Here is a 22,720-nt window from a genome sequence, read left to right on the forward strand (position 1 = left end):
TTCAATCCGTACCAGTATGACACCGACTTATGCTTTTCCCTCTTAACCCGCCCCCCATGATGTTTCAGTGGGTCTAGAGAGAGCAGGGATGGGAAAGAGATGCTCCACCATGTTACTATCTCCTTGCAATCCCCTCCCCTGGCCACCTCCTCATTTCCAGGGGCATGGGGCAAGCAGTGGAAAGTGCGTCTGACCCTACGGGTGATATGTGCTAATGATATGCACATCAGGGGAAATAGTCTCCAACATTTTGTTCCTTTGACTCCCCTCCTTTGAATTCTGGATATAGGGCCCAACTGTTTGGCCCCGGCAGCCAGCATTGTCGTGACAGCAGTGGTGGCCATGGAATTCTTTTAGGAATCTGGGATCGTGCATGCGCTCAGAAAGCCTGCCTTTGCACAGGCCAAAGAGAAAGCCCATACTTTTTACATCAATTTGGCAGGCAGCCAGTAGGCTGTTCACATTCCTAAACTATAGCTGACTTCAGTTGAACTCTACTCTCATTCACAACAACAATTTGCTTTTATATAGCACATTTAACATAGTGAAATGTCCCAAGGCGCTTCACAGGAGTATTGAGAGACAAGAAATTTGACACCCTGCCACATAAGGAGAAAACAGGGAAGGTGACCAAAAACTTGGTCAAAAAGATAGGTTTTAAGGCCACAGGAGGCTGTGGAGCCTGCTTCCTGTAGTTAAATTACCCCAAAGTCAGAGGGTTGGTTGGGTTCAAAGTACACCTCCATGCAGTGCAGAAATCCAGCAATCCCTGTAGATGCACCCCAATCAAGGTTGGAAGCGAAAGATAGCCTAGGTCTTTATCTCTTTCAGAGTGTTAAAAAATCATATCAATGGTGCTTGTTGCAATGCACTACTGACCGAGTTAGGTGCTATTCCAGTCCATCAGTCACAGCTTTAATCTAAACACATGTATCAAAAAAAATCCCAATTACAACAGAAATGCTGATATTTCGCTGCACTTTTCTTATATAGAGGACAGCCTATGGATACTGGTGCGATACAATATGTATGCAACAGCAAAAGCATCTGAGTTTCCAAGTGATTAAAAAATGAGGGAAAGAAAAAATACATAGAAACATAGAAAATAGGTGCAGGAGTAGGCCATTCGGCCCTTCGAGCCTGCACCGCCATTCAATAAGATCATGGCTGATCATTCCCTCAGTACCCCTTTCCTGCTTTCTCTCCATACCCCTTGATCCCTTTAGCCGTAAGGGCCTTATCTAACTCTCACTTGAATACATCCAATGATCTGGCATCAACAACTCTCTGCGGGAGGGAATTCCACAGGTTAACAACTCTCTGAGTGAAGAAGTTTCTCCTTATCTCAGTCCTAAATGGCTTAGCCCTTATCCTGAGACTATGTCCCCTGGTTCTGGACTTCCCCAACATCGGGAACATTCTTCCCGCATCTAACCTGTCCAGTCCCGTCAGAATCTTATACGTTTCTATGAGATCTCCTCTCATCCTTTTAAACTTCAGTGAATAAAGGCCCAGTTGATCCAATCTCTCCTCATAAGTCAGTCCTGCCATTCCAGGAATCAGTCCGGTAAACCTTCACTGCACTCCCTCAATAGCAAGAACGTCCTTCCTCAGATTAGGAGACCAAAACTGAACACAATATTCCAGGTGAGGCCTCACTAAGGCTCTGTACAACTGCAGTAAGACCTCCCTGCTACTATACTCAAATCCTTCTTCACCGCCTGCTGAACTTGCATGCCAACTTTCAATGACTAATGAACCATGACACCCAGGTCTCGCTGCAACTCCCCTTTTCCTAATCTGCGCCATTCAGATAATATTCTGCCTTCGTGTTTTTGCCCCCAAAGTGGATAACCTCACATTTATCCACATTATACTGCATCTGCCACGCGTTTGCCCACTCACCTAACCTGTCCAAGTCACCCTGCAGCCTTTTAGCGTCCTCCTCACAACTCACACCACCACCCAGCTTAGTGTCATCTGCAAACTTGGAGATATTACACTCAATTCTCTCATCCAAATCATTAATGTATATTGTAAATAGCTGGGGTCCCAGCACTGACCCCTGCGGTACCCCACTAGTCACTGTCTGCCATTCTGAAAAGGACCCATTTATCCCGACTCTCTGCTTCCTGTCTGCCAACCAGTTCTCTATCCACGGCAATACATTACCCCAATGCCATGTGCTTTAATTTTGCACACCAATCTCTTGTGTGAGACCTTGTCAAAAGCCTTTTGAAAGTCCAAATACATCACATCCACTGGTTCTCCCTTGTTCACTCTACCAGTTACATCCTCAAAAAAGTCTAGAAGATTTGTCAAGCAGGATTTCCCTTTCATAAATCCATGCTGACTTGGGCCAGTCCCATCACTGCTTTCCAAATGTGCTGCTATTTCATCTTTAATAATTGATTCCAACATTTTCCCCACGACTGATGTCAGGCTAACCGATCTATAATTACCCGTTTTTTCTCTCCCTCCCTTCTTTAAAAGTTGTGTTACATTAGCTACCCTCCAGTCCATAGGAACTGATCCAGAGTCAATAGACTGTTGGAAAATGATCACCAATGCATCCACTATTTCTAGGGCCACTTCCTTAAGTACTCTGGGATGCAAACGATCAGGCCCCGGGGATTTATCGGCCTTCAATCCCATCAATTTCCCTAACACCATTTCCCGCCTAATAAGGATTTCCTTCAGTTCTCCTTCTCACTACACCCTCGGTCCTCTAGTATTTCCGGAAGGTTATTTGTGTCTTCCTTCGTGAAGACAGAACCAAAGTACTTGTTTAACTGGTCCCCCATTTCTTTGTTCCCCATTATAAATTCATCTGAATCTGACTGCAAGGGACCTACATTTGTTTTCACTAATCTTTTCTCTTCACATATCTATAGAAGCTTTTCCAGTCAGTTTTTATGTTCCCAGCAAGCTTCCTCTCATACTCTATTTTCCCCCTCCTAATTAAATCCTTTGGCTTCCTCTGCTGTATTACAAAATTCTCCTAGTCTCTAGGTTTGCTGCTTTTTCTGGCCAATTTATATGCCTCTTCCTTGGATTTAACACTATCCTTAATTTCCCTTGTTAGCCACGGTTGAGCCACCTCCCCCGTTTTATTTTTACTCCAGACAGGAATGCACAATTGTTGAAGTTCATCCATGTGATCTTTAAATGTTTGCCATTGCCTATCCACCGTCAACCCTTTAAGTATCACTCACCAGTCTATTCTAGCCAATTCACGCCTCATACCATCAATGTTACCTTTCCTTAAGTTCAGGACCCTCTGAATTAACTGTGTCACTCTCCATCTTAATAAAGAATTCTACCATATTATGGTCACTCTTCCCCAAGAGGCCTTGCACAACAAGATTGCTAATTAGTCTTTTCTCATTACACATCACCCAGTGTAGGATGGTCAGCCCTTTAGTTGGTTCCTCGACATATTGGTCAAGAAAACCATCCCTAATACACTCCAGGAAATCCTCCTCCATCACATTGCTACCAGTTTGGTTATCCCAATCAATATGTAGATTAAAGTTGCCCATGATAACTGCTGTACTTTTATTGCACGCACCCCTAATTTCTTGTTTGATGCTGTCTCCAACCTCACTACTACTGTTTGGTGGTCTGTACACAACTCCCACTAGCGTTTTCTGCGCTTTGGTATTCTGTAGCTCCACCTATACCGATTCCACATCATCCAAGCTGATGTCCTTCCTTACTATTGCATTAATTTCCTCTTTAACCAGCAACGCCACCCCGCCTCCTTTTCCTTTCTGTCTATCCTTCCTAAATGTTGAATACCCTTGGATGTTGAGTTCCCAGCCTTGGTCACCCTGGAGCCATGTCTCCTTGATGCCAATTACATCATATCCGTTAACTGCTATCTGCGCAGTTAATTTGCCCATCTTATTCCAAATACTCCTCGCATTGAGGCACAGAGCCTTCAGGCTTGTCTTTTTAACACACTTTGCCCCTTAAAAATGTTGCTGTAATGTGGCCCTTTTTGCTTTTTGCATTGGCTTTCTCTGCCCTCCACTTTCACTTTTCTTCTTTCTATCTTTTGCTTCTGTCCCCATTCTACTTCCCTCCATCTCCCTGCATAGGTTCCCATCCCCCTGCCATATTAGTTTAACTCGTCCCCGAGAGTTATTACATAAAATTATTATTTAAAAATGATTCTAGAAGTTCATGGTTATTGTGCTTACAAAAAAATCATGGTTTTGTTGATATTTAAGATAGTTGTATTAAATATCATTGGCATTGTAAAGCTTTGTCGGGTTTACAAATAGGGAAGTGACATTAAGACCTTGTGATAATTTGCCTCACTTTTAAATAATTGTGTTTAATTGCACAATTAATCAGGTTGGATAACTCATTTAAACCACAATTGTTTCAGCTCATGCATCACCTTTCAATAGATCAGGATTATTGGTTTATTATTAAAAGTAACATTTATTCATCAGAATTTTGAATTGCTTTTAAATAAAAACACATCAGAAAATGAATTGCCTAGGCTTCTTTGACAACACCTCCCAAATCCACGACCTCTACCATCTCGAAGGACAAGGGCAGCAGGCGCACGGGAACACCACCACCTCCAAGTCGGATACTATCCTGACTTGGAAATGTACCACCATTCCTTCATCATCGCTGGGTCAAAATCCGAGAACTCCCTGCCTAACAGCACTGTGGGAGAATCTTCACTGCATGGACTGCAGCGGTTCAGAGAGGCGGCTTACCACCACCTGCTCGAGGACAATTAGGGATGGGCAATAAATGCTGGCCTTTCCAGTGACGCCCACATCCCAGGAACAAATTTTTAAAAATCTGATGCCCTATTTGAATTTCATCTAATTGCACCTACAGCATTTTCAGACCATAGATGAACTCTGGAGTTTCTTTCAGATATAAATCGAGTCAAATTATGTCGACTTGGATCAACTTTAGTGGCTACCTCAGGCACATTATTGATTATGATACATAGCAAAGGACGCTGGGAGATTGGGATAAGCAGTTAAATAAAATAAGGGTCATTTTTGAACTTTCATCCAAAACACGCACGAAGTCGGTGGCACATCAGCAGCACCCGCCTGATGGATTAAGTCTTATTAAAATACAGTGGACTAGCTGCCAAGCATCCGAGTGCCAGCGGGCAGATCGTCACAGCAGGAGGGGGGACCACGAAAATCCTGCAGCTGCATGAGCGAGCCATGCTGGAAGTCGGGAGTATAGAATACAAGAGCAGGGAGGTTATGCTTGAACTGTATAAAACACTAGTTATGCCACAGCTAAAGTAGTGTGTGCAGTTCTGGTCACCACATTACAGGAAAGATGTGATTGCATTAGAGAGGGTATAGAGGAGATTTACGAGGATGTTGCGTGGACTGTAGAATTTTAGCTGTGAGGAAAGATTGGATAGACTGGGGTTGTTTTCTTTGCAACAGAGGAGGCTGAGGGGAAACCATAGGCCCCAAGTTTCCACATGATTTGCTCCTGATTTTTAGGAGCAACTGGTGTAGAATGGAGTATCTTAGAAATCGGAATTCTCGTCATTTAGTTTGCTCCAGTTCTAGTCAGTTAGAACAGTTTCACTTTGGAACAGAATTTTTTTTTCAAAAGGGGGCGTGTCCGGCCACTTACGCCTGTTTTCAAAGTTTCGTCAGTGAAAACTTACTCCAAACTAACTTAGAATGGAGTAAGTGAAGATTTTTGTACGCTCGAAAAAACCTTGTCCACACTTTGGAAAATCAGGCGTAGGTTACAAATCAGGCGTAGGGAATGGGGGGGGGGGTGGGTTAAAAGGGAAGTTTACAAACATTAAACACTTCAGTTTTACAAATAAAGAGCCATCATCAATAATAAATGATAAATACATCAATAAATCAACCAATAAATCAATCCAAAAAAATTAAGAAATAATTTTTTAAAAATCAATAAATAAAACATTTTCTACTTACCGACTGCAGCACCGGGAGCCCTCCAACAGCGTGCTGGGATGCCCCCCCCCCCAGTGTGTCTCTGTCAGTGTCTCTATCTCTCTGTCTGTCTGTGTGTGTCTCTCATTATCCGTCTGTCAGTGTCCGTGTTTCTGAAAGCGAGGGGAGGGGGAGGAGGGGGGTAGGGGGAGAGAGGGGGAGAGCAGAGGGAGGGAAGGGGGAAGGATGGGGGAGAAGGGGAGGGATGGGGAAGAAGGGGGAGGGATGGGGGAGAAGGGGGAGGGATGGGGGAGAAGGGGGAGGGATGGGGGAGAAGGGGGAGGGATGGGGGAGAAGGGGGAGGGATGGGGGAGAAGGGGGAGGGATGGGGGAGAAGGGGGAGGGATGGGGGAGAAGGGGGGGATGGGGAGAAGGGGGAGGGATGGGGAGAAGGGGGAGGAATGGGGGAGAAGGGGGAGGAATGGGGGAGAAGGGGGAGGAATGGGGGAGAAGGGGGAGTGGGAGAAGGGGAGGGGGAGAAGGGGGAGGGGGGGAGGGGGAGAATGGGGAGGGGGAGGGGGAGAAGGGGGAGGGGGAGAAGGGGGAGGAATGGGGGAAAAGGGGGAGGAATGGGGGAAAAGGGGGAGGAATGGGGGAAAAGGGGGAGGAATGGGGGAAAAGGGGGAGGAATGGGGGAAAAGGGGGAGGAATGGGGGAAAAGGGGGAGGAATGGGGGAAAAGGGGGAGGGGAGAAGGGGGAGGGGGAGAAGCGGGAAGGGGGAGGAATGGGGGAGAAGGGGAGGGGGGAGAAGGGGAGGGGGAGAAGGGGAGGGGGAGAAGGGGAGGGGGAGAAGGGGAGAAGGGGAGGGGGAGAAGGGGAGGGGGAGAAGGGGAGGGGGAGAAGGGGGAGGGGGGAGAAGGGGGAGAGGGAGGGGGAGAAGGGGGAGGGGGAGGGGGAGAAGGGGGAGGGGGAGGGGGAGAAGGGGGGGTAAAGGAGATGGGGGGGATGGGGGAGTAAAGGAGATGGGGGGATGGGGGAGTAAAGGAGATGGGGGGATGGGGGAGTAAAGGAGATGGGGGGGATAGGAGATGGGGGGATGGGGGGGAAAGAAGATGGGGGGGATGGAGATGGGGGGCAAAGGAGATTGGGGGGAGGAGGAGATTGGGGTGGGGGGGGGAAAGGAGAAGGGTGAGGGAGGCTGAACAGGCCGGGCCCGAGACATCGGGCAGAACCCGTCCCCAGCACCAGATTTACAGGTAGGTGGCGTTGGGTCGGGTCGGGGGGAGCGTGGGTCGGGGGGGTGGTGGGAGGAGGTCGGTTCGGTTCGGGTCCGGGGGAGGGAGGGAGAGGGAGGTCAGGTCGGATCCAGTCCGGGGGCAGGGGGAGGAAGCGGGAGTCGGGTCGGTGTTGGGTCCGGTCCGGAGGCGGGAGCGGGAGTCGGGTCGGCTCCAGTCCGGGGGTGTCGGGTCGGGTCCGGTCCGGGGGCGGGGGGAGGGGGGGGGGGGAAGCGGGAGTCGGGACGGTGTCGGGTCCGGTCCGGAGGCGGGAGCGGGAGTCGGGTCGGGTCCGATCCAGTGTCGGGGGGAGGGGGGGGAAGCGGGGGAAGCGGGAGGCGGGTCTGTGTCGGGTACGGTCCGGAGGCGGGAAGCGGGAGTCGAGTCGGGTCGGGAGGAAGCAGGAGCTGAACGTGGGAGGAGCCTTATTCACGCAGCCCCAGTGAGGCCATTCGGCCAGGGCTAGGGGCTGCTTGCTTCGGCCCCTCCCACACAGTTTCGGGCGCCTGGAGCTACTGCACTTGCGTGCCCACTGTAGCGCGCATGTGCAGAGGTCCCGGCACTGTTTTCAGAGCAGGGACCTGGCTCCGCCCCCTATAGCTCCTGCTGCGCTGCGCCGAGGACCAGAGGACCTGCAGGGAGCTGGAGAATCTGGAGGGTTTTTTTGGCACACTTTGTGGCGCGAAAAACGGGCGTCCAGTTCGGGACTGCGCCGTCCTAGGTGCGGCTCGAAACTTGGGCCCTTATTGGAGGTGTATAAAAATTATGAGGGGCCTAGGCAGAATGGCTAGGAAGGACCTATTTCCTTTAGCAGAGGGGTCAACAACCGGGGGGCATAATTTTAAAGTAATTGGTCGGAAGTTTAGAGGGGATTTGAGGGGAATATTTTTCATCCAGAGGGTGGGAGGAGGTCTGGATCTCACTGCCTGAAAGGGTGGTAGGGGCAGAAGCCCTCACCACATTTAAAAATGACCTGGATATGCATTTGTAGTGCCGTAACCTACAAAGCTACGGATCAAGAGCTGGAAAGTGGGATTAGGCTGGATAGCTCTTGGTCAGCCGGCACGGACACAATGGGACGAAAGGGCCTCCTTCCGTGCTGTAAATTGTTATGATTCTATGATAAAGCAGGGGAGGGGAGGTAACTCTCCAGTGGCCTCACAAAAATTCTCCCACAAAATATTCCAGACCATGTTCAGAGTGGCTTATCACCGCCTGATACATATTTACGGAACATTTACGAAATGGCTCCAGCCATTTGTACTTGAAAATTACAATCAGCACAAGGCATCGATATCCAAGCAGCCTCCTGGCGGTTTTGGGCAGGAGTGCAGTGTTCCCACCTAATGGCCGGCCTACCGACCGCATTGAGCAGGCCTTGAGCAACCAAGGGAGGCCACTGTTTCCCTGCCATTTTCAACTGCAGGATGCCTTCTAAACAGGGAAGCAGGTAGCTGAAAATTTCCCCCCAATCTTCCCATAGCGAGCCAAACACCAAGAATATGACATGGTTAATTAAAGTACCTCCTGATAAGTTTTTAATCAAAATTCTGATAAATAAGGAACATTTTAATAAGTAAACTGATCTATTGAAAGACGATGCATAAAAAATTATGGTGAACTACTTTAAAATGGGATTTCTAGATTGATGTGCAGTAAAGCAAATAGATAACAGACAGCCTAAAAAAGAGCAACTTGGTGAGATGGGTTTCCCAACTTTTTTTCCCCCAAACAGTAGGGGCTTGAAATTCACTGGGATACTGCTCTTCACGAGGGTCGGAACAGGGGTGGCAAAGGGTTGGCAGTCGCAAGTGCTAGCACTCGCACCGCTTGGCAATTTCAATGTGCCAGTACTGGCAACACAGAGCAGTACTGCCGGGGAGCGTCGCGCCGGAGTACAACGCCCCCGGTATCGACCCGGTTTCAAAATTTGTTTTATGCTGAACTCATAGTGCTCCCACCAGAGAAAGCTGGCCTGCAGAGCTGTACCTGCGGCGGTGAGAGAAGGAATGACTGCATGAGGTAAGCGAGATTGTTTTTCTTTTCTTTTTGCTATTTAAGTTTATTGGGGGTGAGTAATACATAGGGAAGGTCTTTTATTCAGATAGTTTTTTCCAGGGAGGCCTCTCAGGGCGCTACGAAGCCGGCTCTTTAACAATGGATATTCAGTTGCCCACCCAGCCTAGCGCCCCAAGATAAGTGTGGAACGTTTCCCTTCGCGCTTCACTCCACAGTCAGGGCGCAGCTGCTGAATCTTCAGGCTGCCGATGCAAACCATCTCCCAGCGCTAAATTTATCGACCGCCCGACATCAACGCCTCAAAAAACCGCGAACCTAATTTAAAGCCCGAGCTTTTTAAAAAGCATTTCCTGAAAATTTGCTTGCGAGGTTTGATATTCTAGTTTGATCAGTCAAAGACAAAAAGTAAATTAGAGTGGACTTAGAGAACAACTCCCAGGATAATTACCAGCGTTGAGAGTCAGTTAGAGAAGCATCAAGAGAGGTGGATCTTGTTTAATTTTTCTGTGTGATGCAGCACTTGAGATCATTATTCTTTGGAAAAAGATGAAGGACATCAGTGCAGCGTAAGAAGTCAATGGAAAAGGTTGGCATGCTCCCAAGCTGTGTTCAATAATGTGTTCTAGAAGAACTCTATTTAAGGGAACTTCACAAGTTTCCACCTACACTGGACTGCGGCTTACATAATTATACTGCTCAGTTTGTTTATCCTAGTTGTATTTACTTATTTAAAATGACTTACATGCAATATGTCTTAATTATTGTGTGGTTTATATTTACTTAACTGGAACCTAATTATATTAAAGGTTATTTTTTAAAACCCATAGGGCCAAAACACAAGGCTAACATGTTGATACTGGGTGATGCTGTGGGTAAGTTATACCATGCTGGGATGGGATAGCCTCAATGGTTCTTTCCTGTTCTCCTTTAATATATTTGTACAGATTCTGTCCAAGTGCAGCAGGGGAATTTAAATTCAGTTAATTAAATAAATATAGAATTAAAAAACTAGTATCAGTAATGGTGACCATGAAATTACTGGATTGTCGTAAACACCCATCTGGTTCACTAATGTCCTTTCGGGATGGAAATCTACCGCCCTTACCCAGTCTGGCCTATATGTGACTCCACATGTGGTTGACTCTCAACTGCGCTCAGAAATAGCCTAGCAAGCCACTCAGTTGTACCAAACCGCTATGAAAAATGATGTTCACTACACGATTTTTGAAGGTGGTTCACCATCACCTTCTCAAAGACAATTAGGGATGGGACATAAATGCTGGTCTTGCCAGCAGTGCCCACATCCCAAAGAATGAATTAAAAAAAATTAATGTCACCAGTCCCTGTGATCTCCTGGAGCGAACTTGTTCCACTTTGTAGGTCAGAGAGGAATTTTGCAGTGTTTTATTTTCCTAAATTGGCCTTAGGTTTATTTCTCTTTTTATCCCACCCAGGAGATTGCATGGCTGTGGGATGGGAAAGGCGGAATTTGGACTCTAGGGGAATCAGGGGATATGGATATTGGGCAGGAAACTGGAGTTAATGTGAGAAGTTCAGTCATGATGTCATTGAATGATGGAGCAGGCTTGAGGGGCGGTACAGCCTACTTCTCCTCCTAATGCTTAAGTTCTTAAGATAGAGATTGAAATGATGGCATGTGTAAGTTACTCCATTGCTGGGACAGGATTTGCTCGATGGACCTTCTGGTCTTTTCTTGTCCTTTTTCAGATGTTCATTTTGTAAGCAACATCAGAAAAACTATATTCGCATTGAAACAACACAAACGTGTTGCTGGTTTCGAAGCCTGAAATTCATGATGCAGCCATACAATAGCATGCCGCTACCCAGCGTGAAAACAAATGGGATGGCTTTCTCCCCCAACAGACTTCCTGAGGTTTCATGAGGTTTCAACGAAGGTGCAGGTTTTTATTGTTTGCTTTGAGGATATGCTACCCTTTCCCCACCTTGGCCCATCCCCCATAACTGCGCAACCCAGTTTTGTACCTTATTTGATGTGTTAATTCTGAATCAGCAATTTGCTAAGATCTGGCAATGTGGTATGGTTACAACAACAACTTGAATTTATATAACACCTTTAACGTAGGAAAATGTTCCAAGGAGCTTCACAGAGCCATAATTGGATAAAAATTGAAAATGAGCTAAAGGAGGAGATATTAGGAGTGGCTCAAAACTTGGTCAAAAAGGTATGTTTTAAGATCATAAAGGCGGCGAGATAGGCAGAGGTGTCTCGGAAGGTAATTCCAGAGCTTGGAGCCTAGACAGCTAAAAGCACAGCCACCAATAGTGGAGAAAAGGGAATGGGAATGTGAGTCCAGATTTGGAGGAACGCAGAGCTCTTGGGACGGTTGTAGGCCTGGAGGTGGTAACGCTCGCAAGGCGCGAGACTTTGAGGCTGGTGTAGGAGTCTCGTCTCTCACGATAAATTAGAGTTACCACCCCCGAAAGGAAGTGGGAGCGCTAAATCAAGCGCTTCACTTCCTTCCTGGGGTGGGAGCAGGGCGCACGGCTCAGCAGTGCTATGCACCGGGCCGTGTAGCGTTGCCGCGTACAAGGGGCTCTTCCCTGAATTAAAAGGGAAGGGCCCAAGCTGCATACTCTGCATAATAGCAACCCACTTACCTGGACCACCGGGGAGCGGGGGTTCCGCATGATCAAGCAGAGTGCCGGGATGATCGATCGTGGCACCAACCCCATGGAGCAACGGAGCAGGAAGTGAAATGGGAGGTTTTTTTACAGCAGCAGCCGGGCACCTCCCCTTTAAATTTTGCCCCGGTCCCCTTATGCTGTCACTGTTATCGCTTGGAGCAGCTTCAGGGGATGAAACCCAATTTAGTTGCCGGGGCGATGACGTCACGATATCCGGGCGCAGGAGATCGGGGTGCAATGCCGTGCCGCCGCTAAACGCCCGCCGAAGTTAGAGGGGGCCCTTAGCGGCATTGCGCCCGGTCGCAAAGTCATTTGCGTCCCGTTATAACGGGAGGCGTAAATGCTCCCAATTTCTCCCCCTTACAGTTTTAATAAGATAGCATTCAACACCTAATTGCTTTAGTGTGGTTAACTTAAGCTCCTTGGTACTCATTACTGACTTAGTCAATCTCACATCGTGTGCTGTCTTGCTATGTGATTTTTGTCTGCATCATTTTGCAACTATGACTTGTCTATGTCTATTTCTGATCCCCAGATTTGTCTTTGTTCTGTGACGTGTATGTTACACCGTCCGTATCTGCTACTCTCTCTATTTGTGTTTGCCCTTGTTTATGCACTGATAAGGTTTTGGGGTGTTTGTCATTTTATTTTATATATCTGTGTTGATAAGTTACCTCCTATTTTTGAGTGTTGACATTTGGGTGCCACCGATTTGCTTATTGCTGTGTGTTATAACCGGACGCTTGATTGTATGTGCATTTCTGATTTCCGTACCTTTTCTCATTGTTGCTGAGGAAGAGGCCTAAAGTAGCAGGGTTCTGGGTAGACAGCAAATGGCCAAAAATAAAAAGTGAGGAAGGAGAGAAAAGTTGGAAGTGCAGAGGCATCCACATGACAGTGAAGTGACACACAAAAGCTGCCTGTGAATGGATGAAAAAAATCAAGGGGTGAAAAAGAGACAAAGTAGTGGGGATGAGTTAAAATTGGGTATATTAGTTAGAATTCAAGAAAATGAAAGAATAAAAGTGAAAGATGGAAAGAATGCAGAATAAAAAATGAAGATGGGTGAAGAGAAGTGTTTCAAACTTCATGCTTAATTTTTTATTTTTAAAAAACATTTTTTTTTAGAATGATAAGAGTTATCATTCCGGTTATAAAACTACCAGATGTGTCTTCATAATACTAATACTGTAACATTACTGTTTGTTTTAGTGTTACCATGTGTGAGCTCAAAAACTTGGCTTGCCCAGTAAGCCGATAACTCTCTGGAGTCTAAAGGTTACAAATCGGACTGCTACTTAAAAACACATCCAGACTTTACTATCCCAGTGGCCTTCTTTAAAACATTATTCATTACTCTCAAACGGCAGTAATCATGGGGGATTTTAACCTACATATCGATTGGTCAAATCAAATCGCACGTGGTAGCCTTGAGGAGGAATTCATAGAATGCATATGGGATTGTTTCTTAGAACAGTATGTCACAGAACCTACAAGGGAGTAAGCTATTTTAGATCTGGTCCTGTGTAATGAGACAGTAATAATAAACGATCTCCGAGTAAAAGATCCTCTCGGAATGAGTGATCACAGTATGGTTGAATTTGTAATACAGATTGAGGGTGAGGAAGTAGTGTCTCAAACGAGCGTACTATGCTTAAACAAAGGGGACTACAGTGGGATGAGGGCAGAGTTGGCTAAAGTAGGCTGGAAACACAGACTAAACGGTGGCACAATTGAGGACTTTTAAGGAGCTCTTTCATAGTGCTCAACAAAAATATATTCCAGTGAAAAAGGGCGGTAAGAGAAGGGGTAACCAGCCGTGGATAACCAAGGAAATAAGGAGAGTATCAAATTAAAAACCAATGCGTATAAGGTGGCCAAGGTTGGTGGGAAACTAGAAGATTGGGAAAATTTTAAACGACAGCAAAGAATGACTAAGAAAGCAATAAAGAAAGGAAAGATAGATTACGAAAGTAAACTTGCGCAAAACATAAAAACAGATAGTAAAAGCTTTGACAGATATATAAAACGGAAAAGAGTGACTAAAGTAAATGATGGTCCCTTAGAAGATGAAAAGGGGGATTTAATAATGGGAAATGTGGAAATGGCTGAAACCTTAAACAATTATTTAGCTTCGGTCTTCACAGTGGAAGACACAAAAACCATGCCAGAAATTGCTGGTCACGGGAATGTGGGAAGGGAGGACCTTGAGACAATCACTATCACTAGTGGGGTAGTGCTGGACAAGCTAATGGATCTCAAGGTAGACAAGTCCCCTGGTCCTGATGAAATGCATCCCAGGGTATTAAAAGAGATGGCGGAAGTTATAGCAGATGCATTCGTTATAATCTACCAAAATTCTCTGGACTCTGGGGAGGTACCAGCGGATTGGAAAGCAGCTAATGTAACGCCTCTGTTTAAAAAAGGGGGCAGACAAAAGGCAGGTAACTATAGGCCGGTTAGTTTAACATCTGTAGTGGGGAAAATGCTTGAAGCTATCATTAAGGAAGAAATAGCGGGACATCGAGATAGGAATAGTGCAATCAAGCAGACGCAATATGGATTCATGAAGGGGAAATCATGGTTAACTAATTTACTGGAATTGTTTGAAGATATAACGAGCATGGTGGATAGAGGTGTACCAATGGATGTGCTGTATTTAGATTTCCAAAAGGCATTCGATAAGGTGCCACACAAAAGGTTACTGCAGAAGATAAAGGTACGCGGAGTCAGAGGAAATGTATTAGCATGGATAGAGAATTGGCTAGCTAACAGAAAGCAGAGAGTCGGGATAATTGGGTCCTTTTCGGGTTGGAAATCGGTGGTTAGTGGGTGTGCCACAGGGATCGGTGCTGGGACCACAACTGTTTACAATATACATAGATGACCTGAAAGAGGGGACAGAGTGTAGTATAACAAAATTTGCAGACGACACAAAGATTAGTGGGAAAGCGGGTTGTGTAGAAGACACAGAGAGGCTGCAAAGAGATTTAGATAGGTTAAGCGAATGGGCTAAGGTTTGGCAGATGGAATACAATGTCGGAAAATGTGAGGTCATCCACCTACTCCTGTTCCTAATTCTTATGTTCTTATGTTCTGTCATTTTTCCCCTCCACTTCTCTTCTGAAGGCACTGATCTCCTCCTGGGGTAAGCTGCTATGGGTGCCAGGTATCCTCCAGCACTTTGCCCAAGTGACCATTATTCATGTGTACGCCTTGACAATGTGCATCAGTGGGCAATCCAAATGTTGGGGTGGGGGGTGGGGAGGTGCATCAAAGCCAAACCTAATATTCTCCTCATCCATTGCCCACACAAGCACTCTGCAGCAGGAATCACCAGAGTGATTGAAGAGTGAGATTGCTACCCAATTTTTCCCCTTCTTAACCCCAAGGCATCTTGAGGCCAATTGTAGGGGTCCCACAACTGCACCAATCCATTCACAATGAAATCAAATCAGGGACTTCCCTAGACCTTTTCTCTGACGCAGTTTGGAGCTCACTTTCTTTTCAAAGCAAGCTTTTCTCGAGCCAGTTCTGAGTCTGACTTGAAATAACAATCATGAATTTAATGTCTGAAGGAATAGTAAAAAAAAAATGCTGGAAATGCTTTCAACAAGATGCATGCCATTACCTTCACACACTCTGTGAACGACAATATCTTCAAAATATTTCAAATCTTCATAGGACGGCACAGTTATCATGTAATTAGCCGAACCAGCGATCCTTAGCAATGATTCCTTCTGGGCGTCACCAATTCCTACAGCAAAAACCGTGATGCCATTTTTCCTCAGGGTCTGTGCAGGAACTGCTGCATCATCGGTGCTCGCTCCATCTGTAAGCACCACAACCACTTTGTTCACACCAGGTCGGGCTCCGTGCCGGATACTCATCACATCATCGTAAATGTGAAGGAGAGCACTGCCAGTGGAAGCAGTTCCGCCCAAATAAGGGGCCAAACCAATTGCCTTTTGGAGATTAGTACCAGAATCAAAAGCATCGAGGCCAAAAATTGTCCGAGATCTGCTGCCATATATCACAAGGCCAACTTGGGTAATGTCACGATTGATCTCAAATTGCATGATGGCACTTTTCATGAAATCTTTCACTTCATCAAAATTGTCCTTTCCAACTCCAGCAGATGCATCCAAAGCAAAGACCAGATCTAGAGGCTGGGACAAGCATACTGCACAGAGATAGAAATAAACGCAGAATTAGAAATTCCCACTAAGGTAATGGTTTCCACAGACCAGCCCCATTCCAAAGAAAAAAAAACAAGATGGGAGTGCAAAGCTCTGGAGAGAATTGGTCACCTGTACCTACTTGTATAGATTTGAACAACACAAACAACAATTTACATTTATACAACATCTTAATTGTAAAGAATGTCCCACAGCACTTTCCAAATAGGCAGAAGGAAAACAAACATCAAGCCAGGAAAAAGAAAGATGAGGAGGTGTGCCCAAAGCTTTGTTTAAAGTGGTGGTTTTTAGAAAGATTCTTAAAAGGAGGGGAGGGAGGCAGAGACATTTAGGGAATAAATTCCAGAGAGTAAGATCTGAACGGTTGAAGACTGCCACTTGTGGTGGAATGAAAGGAGGGAGGATGCATAAAAAGCCAGAGTCAGTGCAATTGAGAGTTTGGGGAGGGATTCAGGGCTGCAGGAGTTTGCAGAGATAGGATAGGGCAAGGCCCTGGAGTGGTTTAAAGACCAGGGATGATGGGGAGCCTGTGCAGGTCAATGAGGACAGGGATATGTGGGAGAGGATGCATGTGACCGTTTTCCACAGTTTTGGTCATGAATGGTATTGGCTGGGAGGCCAGATAGAATATTGGAAGAGCAAAGTCTGGAAGTAATGATAACATGCATGAAGGTTTCAGTGATGAAGGGGCAGAAGTAGGGTGGAGGCAAATAATGTTGAGGAGGTGAAAGCAGGTGGTCTGTGTCATGGCGAGGATATGGCATCTGAAACCAAGTTCCGGGTCAAACAGACCCCCAAGATTGCGGACCTAACTGAGACGGTGTCTAGGGAAGGGGAAAGAATCAGTGGCAAGGAAATGAGGTTTATTGTGGGTCCTGAAGATGATGGCTTTGTTTTTTTCTAATGTGAGGAAGTTGCGATTCATCCAAGATTGGATGCTGGACAAGCAGTCTGACCAGCACCAAGGCATGTGAGGGATCAAAGCACACATTCAGAAGCTAACCCCATATTTATAGCTGATGTCACCAAGGATCAGCATGTCGATGAGGTAGAGGAGGCGGCCAAGGATAGATCTGTGGGTACTCTGGAAGCGACGGTCAAGGAAGGATGGAGATGCCTTTTGCTGGAGATGCACTAGCTACATTTTGGGTGATAGGACTATCCTCATAATTTTATTCCTATGAAACTGCATGACAGAGGAAAAATGTTGGAGAAGGATGGCACAATCAGCCATGTAACATGCTGCAGAGAGGCTGAGGAAGATGAATTGGGATAAGCATCACAGTCACACAGGATATTGTTTGTGACTTTGGTTAGGGCAGTTTTGGTGCTGTGAGGACGTCAAAAGACAAACTGGAGGGATTCAGACAGCGAATTATGGGAGAGGTGGGAGGTAACGATGTGTGCAAGGGCCTTGGAGAGAAAAAGAATGTTTGAGATGGAGCAGTAGTTGTCCAAAGTAGAAGGGTCAAAGGTGGGTTTTTTTTGAAAAGGGGGTTTTGAAGGGTAACTTTTGTACTCAGCCCACTTGTTAAAACAGATTGGTTCTTTCCCCAGGATGTTTGTAACATTAGAGCTTTACTGTTCTGTTTGGAGTTAAAAACAAAAACTGTGAAGTGCATTCCTGGCATTTTCTAATAATGTGGGAGGTACAAAGGGTTGTATGTTTTGTCTGACAGATAGCATATTTTGTCTGATAGGGACAAGGTGCAGAGATATACATCAAAAAGTCACGTATTATGCAGAGTGTTTGAGATCCCTAAAATTTTGATAATTGCGATATTCAAAATCTTCAGCTTTTACCATCTATAAAGTGGATGTGTATCCAATGTCAAATATAAGAGAGTTAATTCTGCAGTTCTGATGAAAAACTGTAATTCACATCTTTTTCCTTAAAAACAAAGTCCTCTCGTCAGGTTCCCTGCACCATGCATCGTTCCCTGGCAGATAGAATAGGCAGAAGTCCAGCTCCTTGGGTTTTGTCAACACAGTTCTGTAACTACTTAGATGCACCCTAAGTCTTGCTCCTCCCTTCCTTTCTGTAGAGGTTGGCCTGTAATTTGTGGTCAGTGGCGAAGCAAATGCGCTCGCCGGTGGCCCTGAAGAAAGCTGCCCACAGAGATTTCACAATCTCTGGCGAGAAGTTTGCCTTTTTCGGTACTCAATTGATTTCAGTTCTCTTTAGTGGGAATCCCTAGTGCGATGCTGATGTAACGACAACAAGCTGTCTAAGCAGTCAATCACATTGCAGAATTCTCACAGTCAGAAAACGAGTAAATGAGAAGCTGCTTTTATCCAGACCTTTAAAAAATGTTACAGAAAGTGAAAAATAAGATTGGGACTCGCACATGGGGGAGCTGAAATATCATTAACAAACTTAATTTGACACTCCACAAATATAAAAATTAGTTTTTCATGTCATTACGTTTGCTTACTGGTCAATACTCTTAAAATCCCAGCTACTCCAGTTCCAACAAGACTTAACATTCATTGGGATTTCTAACAGTGATACTACCGCAGAACAGACCAGGTTGGTTTCCGTCACTGATTGCCGGCTATTGGGGGGGGGGTGGGGGGGCGGGGAGCAGAAGCCATAGCAAAGCCAGTATTGGAGCAGTGAATGACTGACTGCAACTTCAGGATTTCTGGGTTTAGATGCGCATGCGCAACATCCTGAAGTTATGGTCAGTTTCAGAGCGGTGATAACAGCGAACGCTGTTAGTTCGTTATCATTGCCCACTGCAAATTCCAGGTCAATGACGGCACATGGTGCTTACACCTAACAACTTAAATGCGCTTAGTAATTTATCATGTCTGGGACTGATTTTTCATACATTGATTTCATGGTACAACATATCTATGCACCCATGCCTATCTTACTGTGCTGATATCAGACAAGACAAAGTGTGAAGGACAAATTTAGGAAAGTGTACATACCTTTATTATCAATGTTGCAGATTTTTGTTGCGAGTTCAGGAATCTTATTGAAGAGGTCCTGGGGATTTGAATATGTGACAGTACGCAGCTGATTTCCTGTAATTCCATCCAGTTCAGACTGAAGACTCTGACTACCAATTGCAAGAAGGAAGATCTGTCGCTCTCTGGCATACTTGGCCGATTCAGCAACTGAATCGTCTGCTTCTGAGTCAGTTAGCAGAACTAAAACATGGGGATGGTCTTCTTGAGCATGTGTAGATGACGATCTAGTTTTAAATCCAAACTGGGTAAGGTAACGCAGAGCTTTGCCAGTTTTTGTGCCGCCCCCTTTAAAACGCACTGAGTCGATCTTCCCAACAATTTCCGATACATTCCTCTTTTGTCCCATTGACAACTCCATTTGGACACCATCACTGAACTGCGCCACTCCAACACTGACCTGACTATCTGTAGTTATCACAGCCTGGAGTAACCTTTTCATAAATGTTTTGTACTGAAGAAATCCTCCAAGGGTCATTTTGGAAGAGCCATCAATTAGCAGTAAAAGATCCACACTGCAGTCGAGGCCATGCAGTGGAGCTGTTAAATTAAACAAATATATATTTTAAAGTTTTAATTCATTCTGTACATTCACAAAGGTGATTTTTCAAGCTAGTGAAACTATGAACAATGTCATACTCAGGTGAACTATCCATCAACAAATAGTCAACATCATCAGCAGTACTCTGGAACAACCACAAATAGAATATTGTATTACATGGCACTCCTATAATAGGAGCGGCAAGAGTTCGTAGAGGGATGTGATCGGGGCCCAGGGGCAGCACGGGCCAGCCCACACCGCGATATGTGTGCACAGTAGGTCCATGCTGCAGAGCTGGTCTCCAGTCGTTCTGGTTAATCCTTGCCACTGGATCAAGACCTAGCTCTGTCAAGCCCGTGTGGTGGTTGGGGTGCAATGGCACCACACGTTTAAAAAAATCCATGCACAGGCATCTTCCACCCTTCAATATGTAGTTCAGGATCCGGAATATTAAGCTCTTCATTGAAACACCTGTGAACTCATCCCTTTTCGGCGTGGAAGCAAGTCATCCTCGTTTCGAGGGACTGCCTATGCTGATGATGATGATAATATAAAAATACAATTGTTAGAATAGCGCATGTGTATCCAATATATTTATACAGTTTCTGCTAAGGTTGATCTTCATTTTAATCCTTTTAAAACTAAATTTTCTAATATTTTCCCAGATGTTTCATCACAGTTAGATTAGGGTTATGAAAGACTTCATTCGGACACCCACAACCAACTTGCAGGGGTTCAATGTCAGATAATTGACTGTCCAGCAGTCTTATCCATTGCTGCAGTTTTACTTTATAATGTCCCAGAAATTGCGGTCGGAGGCAGATGCCTCCAACTTGAAAAATCTCTGCAAATCTAACCTGATGGTCAAGGAGGTTCGGAGACTTGTGGTCCCAGGGCTCTACGCGAAGGCCTGCGCAGAGACCCACGCATCCTAGGGACTTAGGCACTTCGTACGCGTTCCTCGGTTCATGTGGGCCGGCCCAATCAATCCAAGTAGGGGTATTCTCATTCATACTTATGGTTAGTTCAGTTTGTACGGAATCACCATAAGTATAAATGGGAATACCCCCAAAAACACACTTGAAACAAATTTTTAAAACATCACATACTTAGGGTCTAAAGTTCAACATTGCCTTTTTTTGGCACTATTCAAGATTAACAGCCGATTTTTTAAGCCAAAGTAGCGCCAAAAAAAAAATCTGAGAGCATTGCCATTTTTCTCTTTGAATTTAGTGCCGCGCAGAAAGACCTTAGCTTCTGTGAGTGGAGCTAATTGATAGCGCCGAAAAAATGAGGCCTGTTCTCTGCGCATTCCCAAGCATTTAGGTTTCCAGGGTAACGTGTAATTGTACAGCTTTACTCTGTAGCTAACCTGTGCTGAAATTTCCTGTGCCAACCCACTGAGATTTCCAGCATTTTCTGCCCCATCCCCAGTCGAAAGGAACTCGCGCTGCCGCCCCTATCCACGGCCAAATGGCCCCCACCCCCCCGGCTGCCGCCCCTATCCCCGGCTTGTCTGCCACCTTCCCTCCCCAGACTTCTTTGGAAGCCGAGTGCCAAGGGGAATGGAGTATAAAAGCAGGGAAGTCTTGCTACAGCTATATAAGGTATTGGTGAGGCCACACCTGGAATACTGTGTGCAGTTTTGGTTTTCATATTTACGAAAGGATATGCTTGCTTTGGAGGCAGTTCAGAGAAGGTTCACTTGGTTGATTACGGAGATGAGGGGGTTGACTTATGAGGAAAGGTTGAGTAGGTTGGGCCTCTACTCATTGGAATTCAGAAGAATGAGAGGTGATCTTATTGAAACGTATAAGATTATGAGGGGGCTTGACAGGGTGGATGCAGAGAGGAAGTTTCCACTGATGGGGGAGACTAGAACTAGAGGACATGATCTTAGAATAAGGGGCCGCCCACTTGAAACAGAGATGAGGAAAAATTTCTTCTCTGAGGGTTGTAAATCTGTGGAATTCGCTGCCTCAGAGAGCTGTGGACGCTGGGACATTGAATACATTTAAGACAGAAATAGACAGTTTCTTAAACGATAAGAGGATAAGGGGTTATGGGGAGTGGGCGAGGAAGTGGAGCTGAGCCCATGATCAGATCAGGCATGATCTTATTGAATGGCGGAGCAGGCTCGAGGGGCCATATGGCCTACGCCTGTTCCTATTTCTTATGTTCTTATGCTCCTGTGTCCAGACGAGGGACATCAATAAATAAAATAGAGAGCTAAAAAGGTGATTATAAACTTCTACTTTAAAAAAACAATTCCTTCTCTCACAGGGTTAATGTGGTAATCGTTTTCTAACTGGCGTTGCTCCTGCGACTGTGCTAAAATAATGGAATCAGACCACACATTGTTCAACATTCAGCTGCCAGACATGCAGAATACAGTTAGATATCAATGGATAAGCAGAAAAGACAAGCACATGCTAGTTTATCAGATGCACGTGATAAGTCAGTATTCTTATGATCAGTAGGTACAGATCCATGCTGATAAAACACTGAACTTGTTTGCCAAGAAATGCTGTGCTCGGATAAAGATCATATCTGACTAAGGATTTCTCTAAACCATATAGAAAACAAGTTGGTCGATTGGCAGTCAATAGTATATGGCCTGTTACTAAACTGGTGATACAATAGGGGTAGTTTCTTGCCATCATCCACTGGTAGTGCATGTTGGAAATCGAGAAAATCGTTGGTGTGATGACGCAGCCCTGCTTGACCCCAGTCCGGATGTGGATTTGGTCTGTGGAGGATCCGTTGGTCAAGATCACAGCTTGCATGTCATCGTGGAGCAGGCAGAGGATGGTGACAAACTTTTGGGGGCAGCCAAAATGGAGGAGGACGCTGGATAGTCTCTCACGGTTGACAGTGACGTGGACTATATACAGCAGACATCTCAAAGCGCTGGAGAAGTACCACCAACACTGCCTCTGCAAGATCCTGCAAATCCACTGGGAGGATAGACGCAAAATCAGTATTCTCGCTCATGTCTGCATGCCCGACATGAGACTCCCTAAGCAAGCGCTTTACTCGGAATTCTTAACATGGTAAGCGAACCCCAGGTGGGCAGAGGAAACGTTTCAAGGACATCCTCAAAGCCTCCGTGATAAAGTGCAACATCC

General features: G+C 45.6%; 1 protein-coding gene across 1 annotated transcript in view; it reads right to left on the reverse strand.

Annotated features, from left to right (window-relative positions):
* vwa2 (von Willebrand factor A domain containing 2) overlaps nt 1–22,720 on the reverse strand; it is an 81,070-nt gene that overhangs the window by 11,855 nt on the left and 46,495 nt on the right. Inside the window, 2 exon segments of the mRNA XM_070873978.1 lie at nt 15,508–16,059; nt 19,013–19,591. Coding sequence (XP_070730079.1) covers nt 15,508–16,059; nt 19,013–19,591 — 1,131 coding nt within the window.

Source organism: Pristiophorus japonicus, chromosome 3, assembly GCF_044704955.1.
Source record: "Pristiophorus japonicus isolate sPriJap1 chromosome 3, sPriJap1.hap1, whole genome shotgun sequence".
Taxonomy (NCBI): domain Eukaryota; kingdom Metazoa; phylum Chordata; class Chondrichthyes; family Pristiophoridae; genus Pristiophorus; species Pristiophorus japonicus.